General features: G+C 47.2%; 1 protein-coding gene across 3 annotated transcripts in view; it reads right to left on the bottom strand.

Annotated features, from left to right (window-relative positions):
- SETD1B (SET domain containing 1B, histone lysine methyltransferase) overlaps positions 1-18,108 on the bottom strand; it is a 51,123-nt gene extending 33,015 nt beyond the window's left edge. For all 3 annotated transcript variants that reach the window (XM_086474072.1, XM_086474073.1, XM_086474074.1), the window contains exons 1-6: positions 18,036-18,108; positions 17,570-17,724; positions 17,034-17,132; positions 16,255-16,525; positions 12,995-13,107; positions 9,054-10,229 (exon numbers count right to left, since the gene is read on the bottom strand). In XM_086474072.1, coding sequence (XP_086330198.1) covers positions 9,054-10,229; positions 12,995-13,107; positions 16,255-16,525; positions 17,034-17,132; positions 17,570-17,724; positions 18,036-18,108 — 1,887 coding nt within the window. The remainder of the gene's footprint in view (positions 1-9,053; positions 10,230-12,994; positions 13,108-16,254; positions 16,526-17,033; positions 17,133-17,569; positions 17,725-18,035) is intronic.
- Positions 18,109-21,634: the final 3,526 nt, after the last annotated feature.

The raw sequence follows: 21,634 nt of genomic DNA, 5'->3' as shown, positions 1-21,634 counted from the left end.
CTCCCAAAGGACCGTGCACCCACAGCAGCCATGCCAAAGGCACTTCCCTGACTGCAGCCTTACGCCACAGCCCTTCTGTAGCACGTGCACCCCAGCAACGAGCCAAGACAAAGTCACACAACAAGATTTCCTCAAGCTGAAGTCTGAGCATCCAACCCAGCAGAGACCACAGCTTACTTCTGGTGTCCTGCAGCCAGGCTGCATGCTCCCTGTGTGATGCCAGCTCCCACGGAATTTAAGAGCAACCCCAGCATCAAGTCTCAATCCTCCATCAGGGCTCCACTGGGGCTAGACTGTCCTTCACCACCAAATCCACACCACCTTCCTGCCTGCTTCTCACTGCCCTGGAATACGCCTCAGGTTTGCACAACCATCTGCTGTTACCACTTTTCTGATGTAATTTGGGAGATACATCCCACCTGATATTGCATTAACAAGCAAATAAATTCACTGATATTTCCTGGTTAAAATGCATCCTTTCGCACACATCTCCATGGCATATATTCAACCAGTAGATTGACCTTTCTGTTTTACTGTAATTTGAATTATTTTATGCAATATGAAGGATTTTCACATTTTCTGAGTATTTTTTTTCCTGGACAGTAGCAAAATGCTTGTAGCACCATGATAACAGTTGCTCACATTTATCTGCATCCTTCAAAGACAACATGTCAATTATCTGCACTGGAAACTCTCAGCCACATCTGCTGACCAAAATGCCACATTTGGTAACCAACCGCTTAGCAACAAGGACTGCATTGGAAAACTGTCCCCAGAGCTCTGCACCAACATTAAACCAGCTCCTGCTTCCACCAAATAACATTGCTACCGCCTGAAATATATATATTTTGTTTTGCCTGGGACATGCAAGGCACCAGAAATAACAAGCTGCTTTGGGAGAAGGGAAACCTGGAAAGAAGCCGCCTACTTCAGCAATCTCTCCCCAGGCTCCAGAGGGAATGTCTCCCCACCATGTGCAATGCATGTTAATCCTGCACAGCGGGAGGAGGACACACCATTTGGACAGAAGCACATAACCATACTGCTCACGGTGAAACACAGCTCTCTGGAAAAATCTGGATATAAGAAAGCAACTCTCACTCCCTACCATCCAGAAAAGCAGCAGACATCCCATTCCTTGATCAGGCCAGCAAAGGGATGTTTCAACCCCAGGAAAACCAAAACCCAGTCCTTCCTTCACATCACCCAAACCACACCATCCTCAGCCCTCTTCTTCCTATGGCTCCATGCCACTGCACTCATCGATACAGGGAATTTGGGCAGTGGTGAGCCTGAGGACATCCCACCTTGAGTGTCTGGAGATGCAGGTAAGGAGGAAAGATGGGAAGAGAGGTGAGACTACCTCTGCTTCTCTTCTTTCTCCCCTACTCACCATTCTCAGAGCCTTTTTCCTAATGATCTCCCTGACTTACTGCCCAATATGGAGAGAAAGATATTGGTTCAAAACACGGGTGAGCTGGTCAAAGGTGTGTAATAAACTGCACTTAGTACACAGTTATCAACTCCACACAAATACATACTCCACAAAACACACATTCAGAGCAGCCAGCAAATCCAAATGCCACTAAAAAGTGCCTGAGCCAAAATACCAAAGTCCCAACGAGTGAAAACTGGAAGTTCTGCTACAGCTGTCTGCCCCTTTTGCAACCAAACCTCCAAACCATAAGAACTGCTGCCAGCTTCGAGTTCAAGCAGCAGTTTCATTTCCTCCCCGCAACGTGCCTGCGCGCAGCTCACAGTGCCCTCGACGCAAAGAGCGATTGCTGAAGCCCAAGCCACGAACAACTTCCTTTACTTAAACTGCTCCTGAAGCAACACTTTTGCAACGCCCAGAGGAGCGAACCTATTCCATCCTGAGGAGAAATCAGAAACCCCAATTTGCCATCTTGCTATTTTATACTCATCTTGACCTCATCAGACCCGTCTGCACTGCTGGAAACTTGTGAAAGCAGCCGCTGGCTTTATTTTAGCACCAAGCAAATAAAAAACTTTTTTTTTTTTTTTTTTTAACCATTTTCTTTCTTTTTTTAAATACTTTGGTTTTAGGAGCTGAAAAAATGTGAGCAACCTTTTTCTCATGATGAATGGGCATTTCCAAAAGCAAGCACTGCACTTTCATAATAAATCCTGAGACAGCAGTAACATGTCTGGGTCAAAGGAGCCCTCGTGGGCAGGTACGTGATGCGCAGAGTTAACGAACTCACGGGTTTCATTTTGAGTTTTGCCCTGTCTTCACCCGGTACAAACAAGCACCCCAAACTCAAAATTAAAATTAATAGAAGGGGGGTGGCAAAGTCACGGGACTCAAAACTAATGCATACAGAAAAAAACGTTCTACTGATGAACTGTATCTATTTAGAGGACTCCAGGAAAGGCAACAGCCAGCAGAAATTTGAATAAGCGCTCGTCTGTTCACTGCTCTGTGTCAGACACAGACACATATAGAACACAGCGGCTGCTCCGTCTTCTTCAAAATCAGACCCAGAAATTAGTGCTGTTCCGGCGGCTGCCAGCACAATATGTTAACAGCAATTATTTTCTCAATATTTCTACTCATTACCTAACACACTGGCACATTTTCTCAGTGTCACTGCATGTTGCAGCACACTCTGCCATCCAGTAACTTGTCTGCATTCCCTTGGTCACTTTTCACAATCATCAGATGTGAAATGCAACTAGAATGATAATGGGTTGGAGAAACTGTGAGGAAAATGTGTCACTTCAATGTGAGGCTTCACAGTCTGCATTTATGACATCTGAACATCAATATCGTCACTGCTAAAACCTGAGTGTTGAAAAGAATAGGAAGAACTCTGTAAGCAGCAAAAGGAAGATGCCAAGGGCTGGGCAAATGGTCTGCAGAGCTCAGACTTGCAAGTATTATTCCGCCATAATCTATATGCTATAGGTAAACACTGCAGTTTGGTTCTAACTTTCCAGAGCAGCCAAGCTTACATAAACACAAAATAAGCAACGCTCTACCTATTAACAAGCAATTTAATTATACATACCCAGTCCACCAGGAACTGAAAATTTACAGAAAGTCACTGGTGCCAAAACAGAGACTAAACTGAGCTAGTGGCAACAGTATAATCAGCAACAGTGATTTATACAAAGGGATGGCAATGTCATTTCTATTAGGTATGCAAAATGCAAAAAGCCTCAAAGTCTTGGCCTGGTATGAGAGAGTGAAAGAACCACTCAGCCTCTCAACCACAGCCTACTTTCTATTTTTCAGTTACACTCCAGAGCATTTGACCATTTCTAGCTCTGTTACTAACAACAGACATGTTCTCTCATTCTACTGAAGTTGTTAGCTATTCAAAAAACCCAAACAATAAACAGTCAAATATTTCTCCGTTTAGGTTTTTTTCCCCCATGAGCATATACGTATGAGGAGTTGCATCACTAGGAACACAAGGTGAATCCTCTGCAATCCTGCTCTGAAAAAGCAGCTCTAAAAACTGACACTGGGCTTGTGACCTCTCGCTGCTTCCTATGTTGAACGGATTTGGCCGGTCAAGCCCTCTGCATCGCTAACCACCAGTTTTGCAAGAAATCCAAGAACCAAACTGGAGACAAATATAAAAAGTCAAAATTCAAACACAACTTAGCAAACACGAAGAGACTTCTCTACTTTGTACACATTTTTGTAGGAGCAGCAGGTTGTCATGTGGTAAATTAATGAGACGTACAAAGAAGCAGTCCCTGCCTGCGGTCTTCCAGTATCGGCTCTGAAAAAAAACCCCGCTAAGATAACAATACCCTGCATTTCCACTGCTTTGGGAGCCAGGACATCCTCACCTTGGGCAGGTTAAATGGGAATTGACCCTCAGCCCCGAGCATCCTTGAGAAGATGGAGGGCTGCAGTCCTGCCCCAGTGTGCTCCCTCCTCTGGGCACAGAGGCTGAACAGATCTCCGAGGTCTCGAAAGGGTCCAGTGTAGTCTCAGACTTAAATCACCTTTTGAGGGATTTGTGTGCTGCCTTTATTTCCTGAACAAGCTCACACTCTGCAAGATCCCCTCAAGTCCCTGTGGCTTCTCGCTGGTGTTGTGCCTGGGTCAGGGAGGGCAGAACTGAACCCACAGTTTAAGCAGCTTGCTCTCATTTTAATTTCACAGGTTTAGCATGGCTGGTGTAATTCACATGTAAAACCACAGCAGTCATCCAAATCTTTGCTGCCTGGGCATTGGCTGGCTGCATTTCTGGAAATTCATGGTCATAACATATACCTATTTTTTGAGTTTCCATTAGGAACCGGTTCTGTCAGGCATGATCGCATTCGCAAGAGCTCAGGAGGCAGGAAAATTTGAAAAAGTGTTTACAAGACTGGTCATAAATCACAGCTCTCAGGTTTTTCTCCCTTCTTCAATTAAAAAAATACATTCAGAGCAACCATTCCCCACATCTACTCCCCCCATCTCCCTCCAGAAATGATGAAATCCCACTCTAGCTGTAAATTGGATCCCAAGCGTACCCATATATATTATACATACATAACAGCTACTTACGGGCATAAGGGCTCTTGCACAGTTACTGTGGAAACCAAGGTATCAAATTTCCTGGCTCTTAAGACTCTACCTTCTCAACCTTAATGTGCATTTACCTTGAATAAATCACTTCTGCACTCTCCAGCCCAGAAACATCCCTTAGTAGAGCACGTTCAGGTTCATCTTTAGGAGGCTCCATCTAACCTGCTGTCAACGTCCCAGGAACACGGGGCTGCCTCCGACCCCGCACAATCCACAGATGTGAGCAGGGTACAGGACGAGAGAGCAACTTTCTGCAGGCAAAGACCTACTCGCTCCTGCACCGCACAGCTCCAAGGGGCACCGACCACTCCTGGGGCAACCACTGCAGGTACTGCTGGCAGAGAAATCCCCTGCAGCTCCTCTCTCTGCCTGGACAGCTCGCTCTCGGAGGCGCTTGTGACAACTAAAGGTTGAACTTGGCTCTGTAGGAAAGGGGAATCATTCACCAGCTACTAACAGCAGCCCGTTCTGGATGGGGATGCAGCGGCACAAGACACGATGCAGTGTCTTGGAGAGAATGTCATCTCACCCTGCTAAGGGTCTGGAGGGACAATGTGACACTTCAACATAAATTTCTTTGGCCGCGACCAGGCAAGAACATGAAGATACTTCAATGCAAAGTGCAAACTCAGCCCAGATGTAACCTCAGAGACTTCAGCAGAGCTCACTATAGGGCTGAGCCTGACCCACCTCATCTATGTGTAAGCACAGCTCAGAAATTCTCCCTCGGTAACCGTGAGAGGATCTGCTGCATAGGCACAGCTTGTCACAGGAATGCTGATGCTGTCCTGTAAGAGGCACCTCGGCATCCAGCACGGTATTAAAAACATTCACAACAGCCGAGCGAGACACTGAGGGGTGCTGGTGACAGCAGTGGCTTTCAGGTCTCCAGGGCTGCTGTGCACTGCGTGACTTCCAGCTTGCTATCCAAACCACTTGCTAAAATTCACAGCAAGCAGCAGAACTGCTTTCACCTCATTCATGTTTCAGGATCTTTATTTTTATGATTACCTTCAGTATTTTTAAGGCACCCTCCCACCACAGTAACTACATGCTTAGCCAAACTACCAGGAAGACAGAAGTCTGTTGATCCCTCAATTAAGAAGTACTTTTGTACTTATAAATCTGGAAAAATACCATTGTCAATCATACGGACTTCCTATTACACACTGGCTGTGCACACAAACTAATACGTTCAGATAAGCTGAAAGATGAAAGGCATCATCCATACACTTGTTACAATCCCGTCACCCTCCCTAGCACACACAGGCAGGGCCTCTTCCTGTAACAAGCCAAGCCAGAACAAGACCTGGCTCAAATGGGATGTCAAAACGTCAAACTGTACTTACTTAACCTTTGCACTTCTGAAACAGCAAAGATCCTGTGAAAAAATAAATTATTACAATTCCTTCCTTGTTATCTCTCAGGAACATAGGAAGGGAAGTTTGTACACTGCTACTCCCAAAAATTTTCCTAAAGTAACAAGGCAGCTCAGCTGTTTTCTTTCCTTGCCATCTTCTAGTTTCTTGAAAAAGCCCTCTCTGCCTTGTCTTCCTGGCTGGCAGGTTGTGCTGTTTGTAAAGGATCCCTTTTCTCCTCCTACCTCGTGCTGCCCACATTCTGCTCTGTTCCACCTCTCGGCACTTGTCCGTTGGCTAAGCTTAGCAGGACTTTCTCTGCAGACCACAATCACTGCTCTAAGATCAGTCGGAGTTAGGTGTTGCAGACAGATTCACAGCCCTTCCCCTCCCACACCCAAACTCCCTGCCAAGCCCTGGCTTAGGAGTATCATACCAGCTCTTGAAATCAAACTCCAGGGTCTTGCACGATAAATCAGTGCAATTGCTGGGGCTTGGCTCTACCTCCTTTACTTACGGCAAGTCTCGGGTGGCTAACTTGCCTGGCGACTTGACAACGCTTCACCTATAGAACAAGTGTTACCAATATCAGCAATTATTGACAAAAATCGTGCTTGTTTTGATGGGAAACAGGAGCAGGTCTTTGAAAAGCACCTATTGTCTCAGGAAAAACTTCCCTGCAACTTCGCTGGCGTCCTTATGAATTCCGAGATTTTTCCCAGCTAGAGCATCCGCCCAAAGAGAGCGGGCCTGGGGCTGCTCCAACCCTTGAAGAGCCAAATATGAAGTAAATAAGTTCAAACTCTCTGCCCTTTATTGCTTCCTTATGATAGTTAATGAGCCCTCCCTATGCTAATGTATCATTTCTGCTCTGTCCCCCACGCCACACAGTCACTAGAAATATTCGGGTCTGCCTTCCCTCTGTTTTGCTGGAGGATTCTCTGAAGGACTGAAAGTTGAATAGTGGTATCACAATAGGCTGAAGCGGAGGTTCAGCTTTCCAGCCCTCAGACAGACTCAATGCCCCTCTCTAACTCAGTTGGAAAGCTGCAGCTCAAATTTCAGCCTATGTTAAGTCACTGTTCAGCTCCACTCCTTCAGCAGAAGAGAGAGAAGCCAGGAGAGCCTTTTTCTAAAGCAAAAAACTGGAGGGGAGAAGGGTGGGGGAAGGAAGCAAAAACACATGGAGATCGTTTTTTGTGCATCAGAAGGAGCAATGAAAGGCACAGGCAACTTTTCAAACATGCCAGAACAGCTTAGTGTGATCTGTAACCAAGAGGAGGGTTGAATTAATAGCTCTCACAACAAACATCAAACTTTTTTTTTTTTTTTTGGGGGGGGGGGGGGGGTGGGCGCGCCAATTAAGGCAGCAATGACCTGCATGAAGCCACTGCTACCACCTTTCTGACTCCTGCAGAGGATCAAGGCATTTACATCATTTTGTATCACAGAACCATCGACATGAACTTCTGACACCAGCATCTCATTAACAGGAGACAAAGCCTTAACACGGGCTTCAACGTCAGCACGATGCTGCCCCATATCAAAACGCACAAATATAACATCCCAGCCAGTCCCCCAACGCTGATCTCAGCTACAGAAAGTGCCTGACCCCACATACCATGCTGGCATTCATCTATCTTCCTAAATATGCTCAGAATTGGCTGCAACCCTCTTGCACAAGAGTAAGGACAGCAGATACAAGCCCAGAATGGCAAGGAGATGAGGGATGTCTTCCTCAATTTTTTCAGACAAACTAAGAGTATCCTCTCTCAAGCCTGCCAGACTGAGCTCAAGGAATCAAAACTCCATTGCTAATTAATACATCATCAGGTCCCACCAGCCAGAGATTTGCCTCCCAAGAGGGGAGCCTAGGCCAGCCTAAATGATGAATGAGACCTCAAGCGGCTGAATTGTTTCAAAGCCTAAACTGGCAACTGCAAGGACAAGCAGGTTTGGAAAGGCATGTAGAAAAAATAAAATATTCAGTTACAATTTTTTTCTATTTAGCACCGAGACCTGCACTATGTTATTGCTGCAGCACTTTTCCTCCAGTTAAGCACTCTGCAAAGCCTATAGCTATAGAAGCTCCTCCTCTCCTGAAATGCAGCTGCTTCTCGGGTGAAAATCTCAAAACTGCAGACCACTGGAGGGAAATCTATCCTGCCAGCTTAACTCCAGCAAACTTTCATGAGCAAATTAAATTGATCTACCACACCGGGGACATTTACACAAGATCAGCCCTCTAGGATGGTTGAGGTCCCCTTACTGCAGACCAGATCTTGCACACCAGGGACAGCACTTTCATTTGCTTGCATGACTATTATACACACTAAGGAGAAAGGGTCTGGCATTTGCAAAGATCTGTATTCTGACCGTTCCTTGACACAGCAGAATAGGACCAACACATCCACTGCAGTGATACTCACATTTGTTGCAAGAGATCTCCCAAACAGACGTGCCATGCAACGTAATTTCTCTGTCTGCTGGCACCTTTCCACACTGTTAAGCTCTCGCTGTCCCTTCAGCCACAAATGCCCCAGCAGAGGCAGCAAGCCCCACTCTATTATTGGAAGACTCCGTGAAGCACATCCCCCACAAGCCAACTACCTCCCCCTTTCAACTGAGCAAAGTGAGTATTAAAACCCAGCAACTGTCTCCCATTCAAACCAGATGGCATAAATAGCTGGAGAGCTATCAAACAAAGTATACATTCAATACTTCGGCATAACATGAAAGCCCCGTTAAGCAAGTGTGTGCACACATACACACCCACGCTCAGGGACGCAACGGCAGAAAGTGCTCGATTAACTCCTCTAGTGGCTTAAGTGTCCGTCGACACCCAGGACATTCGCACAGCATGAGCACTGGCCAAACTTCCACGGCTTGTGCAGTCCTTGAGCTCTCCTGAAGCTATAAATTGCAGCAGGCTGCTATTATAAACAAGGAAAGCTGGAGACTGGCAAGTTGATTAAGACCATCGCTTTGTGTCACGTCTAACTCATTTCCAGCTGCCTTGAGTAAAAGAAAAAGCCACAAGAAATCCTACACACCAGCAACACTCTAAAAGAGCGACTCCCTGCCCTGTCCAGCTCTGGGCATACACATGGAGCTTCATAACTCAGTTCTAGCTCACTTACCTCATCCATTTTTTCTGATGTTGGAGTCTGGTCACCAGGCACCATTTCTTTAGCCTCTGAAGTCTCAATTTTGGAGGTCCTGCTCAGCTGATCGATGGGAGTCATGCTGGCCTCTGATGTCCCCCGGGAATTCTGACTCAGAGAAGCCGTCCCAGGGATGGGCTCGTCATCGTCAGAGTCAGGTAATGGCGTGGGGCTAATGTCCTCCAAGCCTGTGCTGGAAGGGCGTGAGGAAGGTGTCTGACCTCTGTAACTGGGCTGAGAGTTTGAACCGTACATTGGGATGGGAGAGAGCTGGGAAGAAGAGGAGGAAATAGGGCTACCTTCCATTCGGATCTCGTTATCTGAGTCATGCTCGTTAAGAAAGGGTAACTTTGTTCTCTGCTCTTTTAAGAGCATCTCAATCCTTGAGTCTAAACTGTTATGCTGCATTTCTGACTCCATGGTGGGGGTGCCAGGGGTCTCGCTTCTCTCTGGAGTCTGAGAGAAGGACGCTGTGCTCGGTTCAGGAACAGAGTTTGAGTCGGGCAAGGGCGGAGGCTCCTCCTGTTTCTCCTTCACTGGGACAAAATCGATGTTCGTGGCAGTGCTGCTCTCCACCACCATCTCGGTGGGAGGCGGCGCAGGTCTTCGGTACTCCGTTTCCCTGGAAGTTTGGGGAAACTGCTGCTCGTCAGATTGGGGAAATACAGCTGGTGCTTGGTAGGGAGAGAAGGCAGATTTGTAGCTCGAAGAACTAGAGTGGCTCAGGGGAGGAGTGTGAGAGAACTGAACTGGCTCCTGCTGATGGGATTTGTACGTACTAAACTGATGCTCCGTCCCTCGGTAAACACCTGCCGCGTTATGAACATAGTGATGTCCCGGTCGACGGTTGTAGGCATCTGTAAATTTTGTTTCGTGCCTCCTGGGTTTGTACCCACTGTCCTGCCCAAAATGGTACACGGGCGTTGTCTGACGACTAGAATAGGTGGAATCCTGGGAAAACGGTGTCCCTAACCGTGGGGTGTGAGGTGTTCCTTGGGACTGTGGGGTAAATTGGCTGTACGAGTTTGGGGTGTCTTGCCGACAGCTGGAATAGGCTGTGTCATGGGAAAACGGCGTGCTGCTGTTGGGGGTAACAGATGATCCCGCAGAAGAAAGGTTACTGTCTTTCAGGCGCTTCAGGGAATCCGTCAACTATGAAAACAGAAGAGAGAACAGCACCTAAACACACACTTTTTAAAAGATATTTGTCTAATCTGTTTGGTTTTCAGAGGAGCTGAGTACCCAGGAGTTTGCAGATATTTCCATGGGAAAAAAAAAAAAAAATAGGTTACAGCATCCCTGAAAACACAAACCATTATCCATTATTAACAGATCCCTTTGATTTAAAAGAAAAAGGCAAGCAAAGAGGAACTTGTCTATAAGAGAAAGAAGAAGAAAGCAGATACAACAGTATTCCTTATAAGCTGTACCCAAGAGTATCAGGTGAACAAGAGACTTGCACAATACTTTTAGCTAAAACAGTTTCAATTTCTATCAACTGTGTAAGGCTTGTCTAAATGGCAAATAGGAAAGATAATTAAGAAAAGTCTGAGGTATGAAATTATCAATTTATCTTTTTTTGTGAACAAATCCAAACACAGAAAACAGCAAACTGGCAGCCTGCAACCAAACCTATGCAGCAGGGCTTTGTGTTGGTCCGGCTGAGGGAGCTGACCCACCAACCTCTCTACCAAATGCTCATCTGTAACAACAAGGGAGAAGGCTACAGGTATAAAAGGCATGAAACATCCTCAACTGCCAGAAACACCTTTTTAAACCCCTTCCCAAAGACAAATGCTCAGGTAGAACACTACTGATTACAGCATTTGAAACTGAAACCCTACAAGCCTACAGGGTAGTCAAGTAATTGCTCTGCAACTCACTTTGCAGGCACGTTCCGGGGGGTTTCTAGGAGCAGCCCTGTTCCAACTCAGACTCTGCTGAGTCATAGCAGTGCCATGCTAATCATCACCACCAGGATCAATTTTCCATAATGCAAAGCAAGAGTTCAGTGAGAATCCTTCTGGTAGCAAGAGAGGAAGGACTGAGCTCCAACTCCCCAAAAGCACACCAGGATAGCAAACTGGTGAGACTACAGGCTGGGTGCTCCTCTCCCAAGCACAGGTAAGTGGAGACACACTTAAAATGACCTGCTTGTAACATGCCAGCACCATCAAACTCAAGCTGAGCTCTCACCTGTCTGCTACGCTCACACACATCTCACCCCCTCAATAGTGCAGACTTGCTCTTGGTGTGACACCCTAGAGATCATGACCACATGGACATCGGGAAAGTTTCTTCCTCAACTGTTCTAAAACCCACAGAAAAGGTCAGGAACCAGCCACGTGCTTCCCGCTAAAATCCACATCCCTGCACCTTTCGTGTAGATGTGATGTGGATTGTTTTTCAGTCGGGTTTGGATATGGCCTGGAGGCAGGGATTGTGGCTCACAGAACTGTCAGGTCTTTGCTGCTCTGCGTGAGAGGGAAAGCAAATGTCAGGAGTATTTTACTAAACTACAACAGCAAACAAGTTTGTTGGCAGATTCTAGCGACAACAACATGATGTAAACAGTTAAAAGTTACCCACAAAGCAGTAATTTTGGTGGTAACTGGGAAAAAAAATCAATTCAGGATAATAATATAATACAGGAACACAATATCTAGAGAAACAATCTTAAAGATAATTACAGCAGGGACTACTTTGGGGGATGCCATCAATTAAGTGTTTTCCTGCTAATCCTGAAAAAGAGGTAAGAAAAAATTGGTCCATTTTTATTTGAGATATGTAACCAGCAGAAATGAAAAGCCAGGCCCTGTTCATAGCGGGGCTCCCAGCAAAATCATTACTTGCCTCCCTCCTGCCTTTAAAAACACCTTGCTGGGAGATAAGGAAGAATCAGCCTCTTTATGATTTTGTTAAAGGATAATGGGGTTTTGCCTTGTTGCTGTTGGGGTGGTTGGTGAGAGAAGAGAATTTCATTTTTTTCAGATCAATGGGATTTTCACGTTCAATGTACAGCTCTTACCTGTCCTGAAAACATCTGATCACAGAACTAATGAAATGATGGCATTTTAAAAAGTTGTAACAGTGCAGAGAAGTAGAGAAAAGGAAAAAAAAAAAAAAATCTCTGCCAAATCTCTTTCAAATTTGATGCCTTAAAGTGGGTTCCTAAGCCACAATCAGGTGCCACAGTACATTTAGACAAGTCAAGGGGGCTGCCGACTTCACACAAACAGGCTTCACTTCCCCCTCGTCCTCCCATCCCAGGGGGGATCACAGGGAAGCAGACAACTGCACAAAACCATTTAGATAATCGTACCCTAAATACTGAGGGACCTCTGGAAGCCCTCAGGAATTCTGTCCACTGCTTTTATTAACAACTGATTCCAGCAACTAATTAAGATTCTGGAAAACTGATGCCACTATTCAAGATCAGACACCTTCCATCTTTTAGCCTTTAAGCAAGGCTGAAGAACGAACACGCTAAGGATTACATACTGCAGACGCTAGGCCAAATGTACCGTTGTAAATCATTCCCCCTGACTTCAAGGGAATAATCTCATCTCAGGGACAGATCTGATCCAGTCCTCTTAACTGCAGGAATTTCTAATGTTAATAGGGCACATACTGTTGGTTCTGTAGGTATTTTTCATTCCAAAAGACAAAAACCACTTACCAAGCCACGCAGACACCAGCATACAGATCAGCCGCATGCACTGCATTCACAGAGAGTTACATTTGCTACGGCAATTATGAGCAAGTTATATTTAAATGTGAATTAGTAACATCCACTGAAACATGGCAAGACAAAAAAAAAGAAGCTAAATTAAAAGTGTTAAAACACTACTGTTAATGACGCATTCGTTTGGAATTTTCTAGAAAGTTATTCTTCAAAAAAAGCCAAGCAAACATACCTGGAGAGTTTCATTCACAGTTGGCGATACATCCTGTTCAGTGCCTACAGGAAGGGTCTGAGGAGTGTAAAGACCATTAACGAGCAGCTCATAGAATCGCATGCGGGTTTCACCTGCACAGACCACAATGGAAGAGCTGATTACACAGAAATAACACAGCCTATGTAAAAAATACATATTCCTAACACCCGCACGACGCTGCTACCACTCCCAGCCCGCTGCATCTGTGCAGCAGAGGAGCAGGTACCACCTCTGAGGCTCACAGGGGTCATTTTTAAATAATCTGCTGGGCAAGCGAAGTCAGACACTCCCTCCTCCAGCCAAGACGAGGGGGTTTCTAAATCCTTTTTCCTCTTCTCAGGCTGCTTGGCAGCTCTGCTCTTTACCATGCTTTCTGGAGAGCAGCAGTTTCCCTCCTCTCCACAGTGCCAAGGAAATAGCTTGCAGATTTGAGAAGTGAAACTCTCACCCAAGGGACAAGCCTCTGCCAACACCCAGAGCCACTTCAGAAAGCTCTCCCAACACACCTTGCTAGTAGAAACCGGCTGTTATTAACACAAACCCGATGCATGGGAATGCCGAGGACAGAACCGTTACAGCCACTAATCCTACACACACACACACACACACACACACAGAGTTTAAGGTGTGCTCAGTGGCATCCTTCGAGGAATAAAAGCCGGAGAAAAAACATCCCATATATTGTTACTGAGCCTTAGCCTTTTCATTCTGAAATTCTACAAAGACCCATTTTTTTAATAGTGGATTTTTCATTACTACAAAAACCCAATCCTATTAGTTTTCCAGTCTGTAAGAAATCTATCATCAGCTTCAAAGGCAACAGAATCAGATCTGTCTGAATTTTGCTCTGAAAGATACAGAATACACAGAAAATGGACGGACCCAGCAACTGAGCCCAGAAAACAAATTCGGGCAAGATCTGCCCCTAAACAGGACTACTTTCATGAGGAAGTCTTGCAGGATCAAACCCCAAACTCCCTATGAATCACTCCATGCAACCTGAGAGCAAAGCACCCCTTAGCACAATCATGTGTACTGGAAAAGACTCATTTATCTTGAATAAATGCTGCAGATGAGGTTATTTGGTCATCAAATCTCATTTCACAAAGTCTTGAGCCACAGCCTCAACTATGTAAACTGTTTTATTTCAACTAAAGTCATGACAAAATAGATCTCTTCACTACAAGAGCTTGAAGAGATGCTTGAAATAGTAACACACACCACCCCCTGGATAAGACTACAATGTTGTGGATAGAGAAATATTAGGCTTACTTTAAAACTTGTTTTTAAATAAATACAAAGTAATTCTTAGAAAGTTTCATAATTCTCCCTGGATCCCAAATATAATGTAGTAAAACTTACAATTTCATTTTCAAAGAGGTTCATGAATGTGAAGTGATTCCTACCTATTTCTCTAAGGACAGGTAATTATTAAGTGTGTCCATTCTGTAGGTGGGTAAACTGAGGCACAGAGAAGCTGCTTTAAACTAACCTGTCTTAGATGAGGAGACTGGATTTATTAGTTACAGATCCTCAGGCCTGACAGATAAAACAACACTTTCGCTCCAAATATTCATTTTGCTAGACTATGAAAATCAAGTTTTAACCAACATTTCATTCTCTCAAAAAGCCGAATACTAGAAAGAAAACTATACATATATATTTTAAGAATGTCCTAACCTGCTAAGACTATTTTAGGAATAACATTTTTACTTGATTCCGACAGATGATAGCACACTGACAGTCTTACTCTTTTAGAATGAAAGAGATGCAACTGTGGAAAAAACCCCAAAACATTACAAGCATACAGCTGGCAAACAAAACAAAAACACAATTTGAAACTAAGACCTCAATGTTTTCTCCCAACAAACAGAAGCATAAAACACCCTCATTTCCCTGATGCGCAGCTAACTTTCTTGAACAGCTGCTTGTTCAAGACTTGCAGAGTAGTTTATAAACGGAGAGCGAGTAGGAATGCAGTACAATCAGCGCGTTTAAAGGGCCTCTCATTACGACGTCCACCACTTAGAAGCCTGCTGCAGCTTACATTATTAAATCTACAAATGGTTAATTTGTTCTTCAATGTAATTTTAACCTTCAAATTTCAAAGTAAGCAGGGGAAGGAGCCTGTCTGTAAAAACTGATGCTAGAATTTCCAAGTATACATATGTAAGGTCAAGCCTAGCTCACAATAGAAAATAATTATACTACTACTGTGATTTTTCTTCTAACTGTGATCAGTAATGTCAACAAACATCCTACTATACCCTCTTACCACATGTGGCACACCAGCTGCTGTATAGGTTGTGCACTGAACTGTTGAAGCTTTTTAATACAGAAGAAAAATAGAAGAAAACGGTGTTAATGTCCTCTTCCCAAGAAAGAGTGCAGCAAGTCAGTTTTAAACTAGACATGCCACATTCACAATGAAGAAGTACAAGCGGCAACTGATCTACACCTCCTCAGCTTTAGACATTTCCTAAAACTCGAGCACATTTTAGCAAAACCCTTCACTAACACGCTTGGAAGAAAGAGAAAGACAAAGTGGTGAAAAGCAACGCTTTCATACTTCCAGGAACTTTACCGGGCTCCCTAGGGGGGGGCTGAGAGTTGGTTACCTCCAGGACTGGGAGCTCCTGTCGCTTTAAGAGCCAGTCTCACACTTACACACTCGCACACACACTGACAAGTGCTGCGTGTGCACTCTTTTGCTGCCAGCCTCCACTTTGCTGCGAAGTATCAATGAAATGCCAGGCACGCAGAGGACAGCACCCAGACCTCCTGCCGCCGCCAGAATCCAGAGATTTGGCTCCCAGGAAACACACACACCGCCCCCCCCCGCAAAGGTTTTGCCCCCAAAAAATCCCAAGTTTGCAAAAGCCAGGTGCCGCGGAGGCCGGGGGAGGTGACCGAGCGGGGCCAGCCTGGGACACGGGGATGTGGGGCACGGGAGGGCTCCGAGGGCAGGGTGCAGGCAGGGGACGGGGCAGGGGACGGGCAGGATGGCAGCATTTTGCAAATTACAGGGCTGTCTCCTAGCAACAGACAACACATTTGGCTCCACGTGATTTGCAAAGGCCCCAGAAAGCAGAGCTCGCAGGGGGACAGCAGCGCTCCCCCCGCGGTTTTAATCGCCGGGCTCTGCAACAGCCTCTCGTTTTGGGAAAGGGACGGGCAGGGGCACTGCGACCCACTGACGCGCGAAGCCAAAACGTGCCCCCCCCCCCCCAGCCCCTCACCTTTCGTATCCAGCTCCACGTGGATGATGTTGCCCATGACGGAGGTGTTGTGAAGGTGCTGGACAGCCTCCCGGGCACCCTTGACAGTGGCAAAGATGACTTTGGCAATGCCCAGGTGCTTCTTGTTCTTGGGGTTGTAGAGAATCTCCACTTCTTCCACTTCGCCGTATTTCTTGCACATGTCGGTCAAAAAGTTTTCACGGATGTTGTCGTTCAGCTTGGCAAAGGTGACCTGCTTGGGAGGCACTGGCCCCACGTAAAATTCGTCAATCTGGAAACGGGTACAAGGTGTGGGGGGGTGATAAAAAAAATAATCGTCAGCATTAAGGAGTGCGGGGGATGGCATAAGGATGGCACGGGAGGGAGAGGGTTAAAGCATCCTGCAAACTTTGGGGAAAGAAAACTGTCTCCAAGGCTCTGGGATGAACCCCGGAGCTGAGCAGAGCCCCTGCTGCTGCAGCCATTCATTGAAACAGGCTCCTTTCTGGGCTACAAATACATATTTTGAGCAGTTCTGTCAGCAGAGAGCCCCCCTTCACTGCCCCCCGCCTAAGAAGCCCCCAAGACACAGCTCCAAAACCTTCAAGTGATCTCGTTAGACAGATGCATTGATTTCTTGTTATCTTTATAGAAGAGGATTATTGTTAAACACTTTGCCAAATAATAATGTTAATAGGAATATGACTGTCATTTAGACGGTCCATTAAACTATTTGGAACTGAAGCTTCACTCCCAGACAAACAAGAATACAGAGCTAAACCCCAAAGTCGGGGCAGTACCTTGAATTTGGGGACAGACAGCTCCAACTCCTTAGTTTTGGTCCATATTCGCCCTATTCTGGGATCCCTGACACAATCCACAGGAGCGATTCCCGAATTCTGGGAGGAGGAGGAGGAGGAGAGAAAGCACAAAACCAGCAATAACAGGGCTTGAAATTTAAGACACAAATAAAAGAAAAAAATAAACCCAAGGAAGCACGGGCTGTCTCAAGGGAAGGGGAAAGCACACACACACACACACATATACACACGTGTCAAATTGCAATACTGCTGGGAAATGCACACAGATTGGAAACACGGCAATAAAGCCGCAGGTTTGGGCTCCTTCTCGGGCTCCTGACAGTTGAACACAGAGTGTCAGGTGGCAGCAACTTCGGTGGCTGCGTGTGTGTGTGTCCCCCCCCCCAGACCCCCCTCCCACACACATGCGGGGATTACCACGACCCGGAGGGACCCCAATCCCCCAAAACGCCGGTAAGACGGAGGCGGAGGGGAGACACAACACAATGGGAGAAACCCACGACCCCCCCACTCACGGGCATGCTGAAATGTTGCCCATCGTAACGGTAGAGTTTGTGCTGTCCTTTTTTCAGAGCCGGGTCAATAATCAACTTGTAACTTCTCCAGTGGTGATTTCTTTTCTCGACAGAAGTGCTGGCTTGCGTGCTGTTCTCCATTCCGTTGATCCAACCTGGACGGAGGGGGGGGGGAGAGGAAGGGGGAAGGGGAAAAGAAAAAAAACCCCACACGGAAAACCATGAAGTTAAAAAAAATAATTCAACAAAGACCTCTTCGTTGTTGGCTTTTTTTTTTTTTTTTTTTTTTTTAAACGAGCCGCCCGCTCTACACACCCAGGCAGGGAGGAAATCCACCGCGAAGCGAGCCCTAAAATGGGGGAATTGTCAGCCGGGTCCCCCCTCCACCCCAGCCAGACAAGAGGCAGAGAGGGAGAAGGAGGAAAGGAGGAGGGGAAAAAAAAAAAAAAAAAAGACCCAATCTCACTTGAACTCTGCTTTTTGCCATGATCTTCAGGGTGCTTGGCTTTTTCCCCCGCCTTGATCTCTCGGAAAGACATCGCGCTCGGCGGCCGATCGTCTCCGGGCGGCGAAAGGCGAGCTCCCGTCTCACATGGGGCCGGTTACCGGCTCGGGCTGGCCGCCAGGCTCCTGCCTCCCGTTTTCGCGAGCCACCACATATTGTGTGTGCTCGCTGCTGGCGGCGGCGGCCTCCCACAATACACCGCTGCGAGCGCCGCGAACGCCTAACCGCCCTCCGCCGCCTGCACATTCACGGCGGCCGCGCCGCGCAGCCCCCGGCCCGCGGCCGCCCGCCGCCGCCCCGCTGCCGCCGAGCGCCGCCGCATGGGCCGCCGCCGGGGTGGGTTTATTTTTTTTTCCTCCCCGCCCCGGGGTTAACGGCATGCGGGGGGGCGAGTGGAATCTGCCCGCTGCATTTACCTTAGCGCAAACTGTTTCTAAACAAGATGGACCTATAGGTGGGACAAGTTTAGGGTTGGTTTTTTTTTTTTTTGGTAGGGGGAAGACTTCGCGGCGAGCCCGGACCGGGCGGAGCGCGGAGCCCGCCGCCCTGCTGCGGCGGGGGGGGGGGGGGGACACGGGGACGGCGGCAACGGGGGCGGCGGGGGGGGGGTGTGCGCGCCGCCGTTCGGCGACACACGGCTGGGAGATGGCGGGGAGGGAGGAGGGCTGGGGAGCAGTTTTGCTTATTAAAGGTCCGGGTCCGGCGGCAGCCAATCAGCGGGGAGCTTCCATTTTGTTTTAGGTATTAAAGGCCGGTCGGCGCGGTCCCCCCGCCGCTCGGCGGGGCGCGGAGCCGGGCGGAGCGCGGAGGGCTCGTGGCGCGGCCGCGCTGGGGCTGCGGGGCCGCGGCGGCTCGGCCGCGGTCGGGCAATTGGCTGGTTAAAGGCAGCGGGGCGGCCGCAGCCAATGGGCGAGCAGCTTCCATGGGGCTTGAGTTATTAGACGGCGGTGTAAAAACATCCTTCAGCAGACAGCTAAGGAGAGGCCAACAGATCAGGCAGCCATTTTTCTGCAATGGAGCGAAATGGCCAACTGGGCTTTTCCTTTGTTCCAAAAGGGGGATCCGCCATGTGAATCCACACCGTCCACTTGCGGGGAGCGCTCGGGGTGGTGGTCATGTCTGGCACCACGGTAGAGGACTCACTGAAGAAGGAAGATTTAAAACAAAAACAAAAACAAACCAAAACCTTAGAAAAAAAAAAATGCGGAATTTTTTTTTTTTCCCTTACGGTTCGGGATCCATCTTTGTCTTGTGTAACTAGGTCACGGCACGCCCTATGTCAGCAGTTAACAATTTCGAATGCCAAAAAAAAAGTAAATACATTATTTTTGATTTTTTTTGTTGTTGTTTTGGGGGTTTTTAAGCTTTATACAGCTCTTTCGATGGCTGAAAATAAATTTTAGAGAGCATTTCCTGTATTAAACACGATTCCTGGCCATTTTTATTAACTCCTTTGGTGCTTATAAGGTAATGTTTTAAATATAGGCATAGAAATAGTGAATTCTGGCAAAAAAAAAAAAAAAGGCAATTTTACTCTGATCTTTTTTTTTCCTTTCTTTCCTCTTACGTTGTAAGTACCCAATCCATTCTGTCCTTGCTAAGTGTAGTTTTCATGTTAATGTTACTGAAGTGGTCCTTATTGCTAAGCCTGCATTTGCATGTCTTATGTTTTTGTCTGTTTCTCTAAACCAATTTTTATGCTTTTTGAAATATTTTAAGTATAAAGCAGAATATCTAAGAGTTGCTTAAAAGCTGTTTACAACCTGTAAATGTTAACCAGGTGATCTCACACTAACGTGTGCAGGCTAAAGCTATTTAGGAGAATATTTTTAGTGTCTGTGTGCTCTGTGGAAAAACACTGAACGTCCTTTTTATGTACAGAGTAAATCTGCCACAGGAAGGTAGATTTAAGCCTCGAGTAGGAGTCCTCGCTGCGTATGGTCAGTCAACATAGCTGGACAACTTTTTCTATAGCTTTTTCCTTTTTTTTTTTTTTTTTGATGCTAGACCACTGCCGTACAAAGATCCATAACTATCTTAAGATCCGTTTTGACTTGCAAACTTACGAGAGAAGTGGTGATACAGATCATACATATTTATAGCCGTTATTTTAAAAAAGCGTTAACAACTTCACCTTCAGAGCTGCATTCAACTATGGTGCGCGGGTAAGTATAAACCCTTTTGCCCTTGCAGAGAAACATACAGACCAGGCCTGTGCGGCTAACGTTATTGTCCTGGGCGGCAAGATCCTTCCTAATGGTCGTCTCTATGAGCCGTGGCGATCTCCTTCTCCTCAGATACATCTAACAGCGTCTCTGAAAACGTCTATTTTCAGGGAGGGATTTCTTTTTTTCTGCACAAAGCGCTTGGTCGTCCTCAGCCCTGTTGTTTTTTTTTTGTTGGGTTTTTTTTTTTTTTTTGCGGAGAGACGCCGTGAATCCATTGCAGGCGTTACGTGGCTGTTAAATTGAACGCACACACACAAAAAGGAAAAAAATATCTGCCTGCGAACAGTAAGATGTTACTGAGGCTGATTTTAAAAAAGGCGAAAAGGCGGTGGTGGTGGTGGTAGGGATTCCTTACGTGTTTTATCCGTCTAATTACAGAAGCTCGACAAAAAAAGGCAACAAAAGGGGGGGGGGTGTTTTTCAAGACGGTGAGTCTTAATGGCGGATGTCTCACTAAGAAGCACTGTAAAATCCTTCATACCGAGAGGCAGTGACTTGGAGAGAGGGGGGAAAAAGGACGTCTGGAAGTAAATCCAAAATGAGGGAGTTTCCTTCCAAGTGAGGGACCCTTTGCAGCCTGAGTTTTACAGTTGGAGAGCCGTGACGCAGTTGATATTCACAGCGGTTGTGCTTTAGTGCAGCCACCCAGCCCATGAAATGGCCTCCCCGCCGAAGTCTGGTGGTTTTATTATGTGAAAGTCTGCGGAAGCACCGTGTCCCGGGCGCCGGGAGGGGCGGCTGGCGGCGGGCAGGGCGCTCCCGGTCGCGCTCCATGTTGTGTGACGGTAGCCGCCATCATGGCTTCTCCTTCGGCGCCGCGTTCTCCTCAGGGCTGGGGCGGCGGCGAGGCGGGCTCTCCCCCACTGCCTGGCGGCGCTTCGCGTCCCGATCACTGGAGGGAAATGGCCTTTTTTTGTCTTTTTTTTTTTTTTTTTTCTCCCCCCCTTCTCTCTCTCCCCTTGCCCGTCCCCCCCCCCCCCCCCCCTTCCCCCACCGCTTTGTGAAGGGTTGTGGAAGGCAAAGCCGAGGAGGGAGCGGGGCGCCTGGCGGCTTTTTCTCCCTGCGGTTGCCGCGCACAACATGGCCGCTCTGGGGAGCGCCCTGCGGCAGCGGGAGGCACCGTTGCGGGCAACGGGGCTGGCGTCGCTCCAGCCCGGCCGGAGAGGAGGAGAAGGAGGAGGGAGGGGGGGCGGCCGGGCGGGGAGGACAAAGGCAGCTCGCATAATGCAGGCGAAGCCCTGGGTGCCTATAAATAACGCCGCCCGCCCCTCGCCTTCCTCCCTTCCCCCCACCGCAGCCTCCCGCTCGCTTGCTTTTCTAAATACCAAAAGA

The sequence above is a fragment of the Leptosomus discolor genome, chromosome 16, assembly GCF_034619465.1.
Source record: "Leptosomus discolor isolate bLepDis1 chromosome 16, bLepDis1.hap2, whole genome shotgun sequence".
Lineage (NCBI taxonomy): Eukaryota > Metazoa > Chordata > Aves > Leptosomiformes > Leptosomidae > Leptosomus > Leptosomus discolor.
The sequence above is the reverse complement of the archived record's forward strand: the minus strand, read 5'-3'. Positions and strand labels throughout refer to the sequence as shown.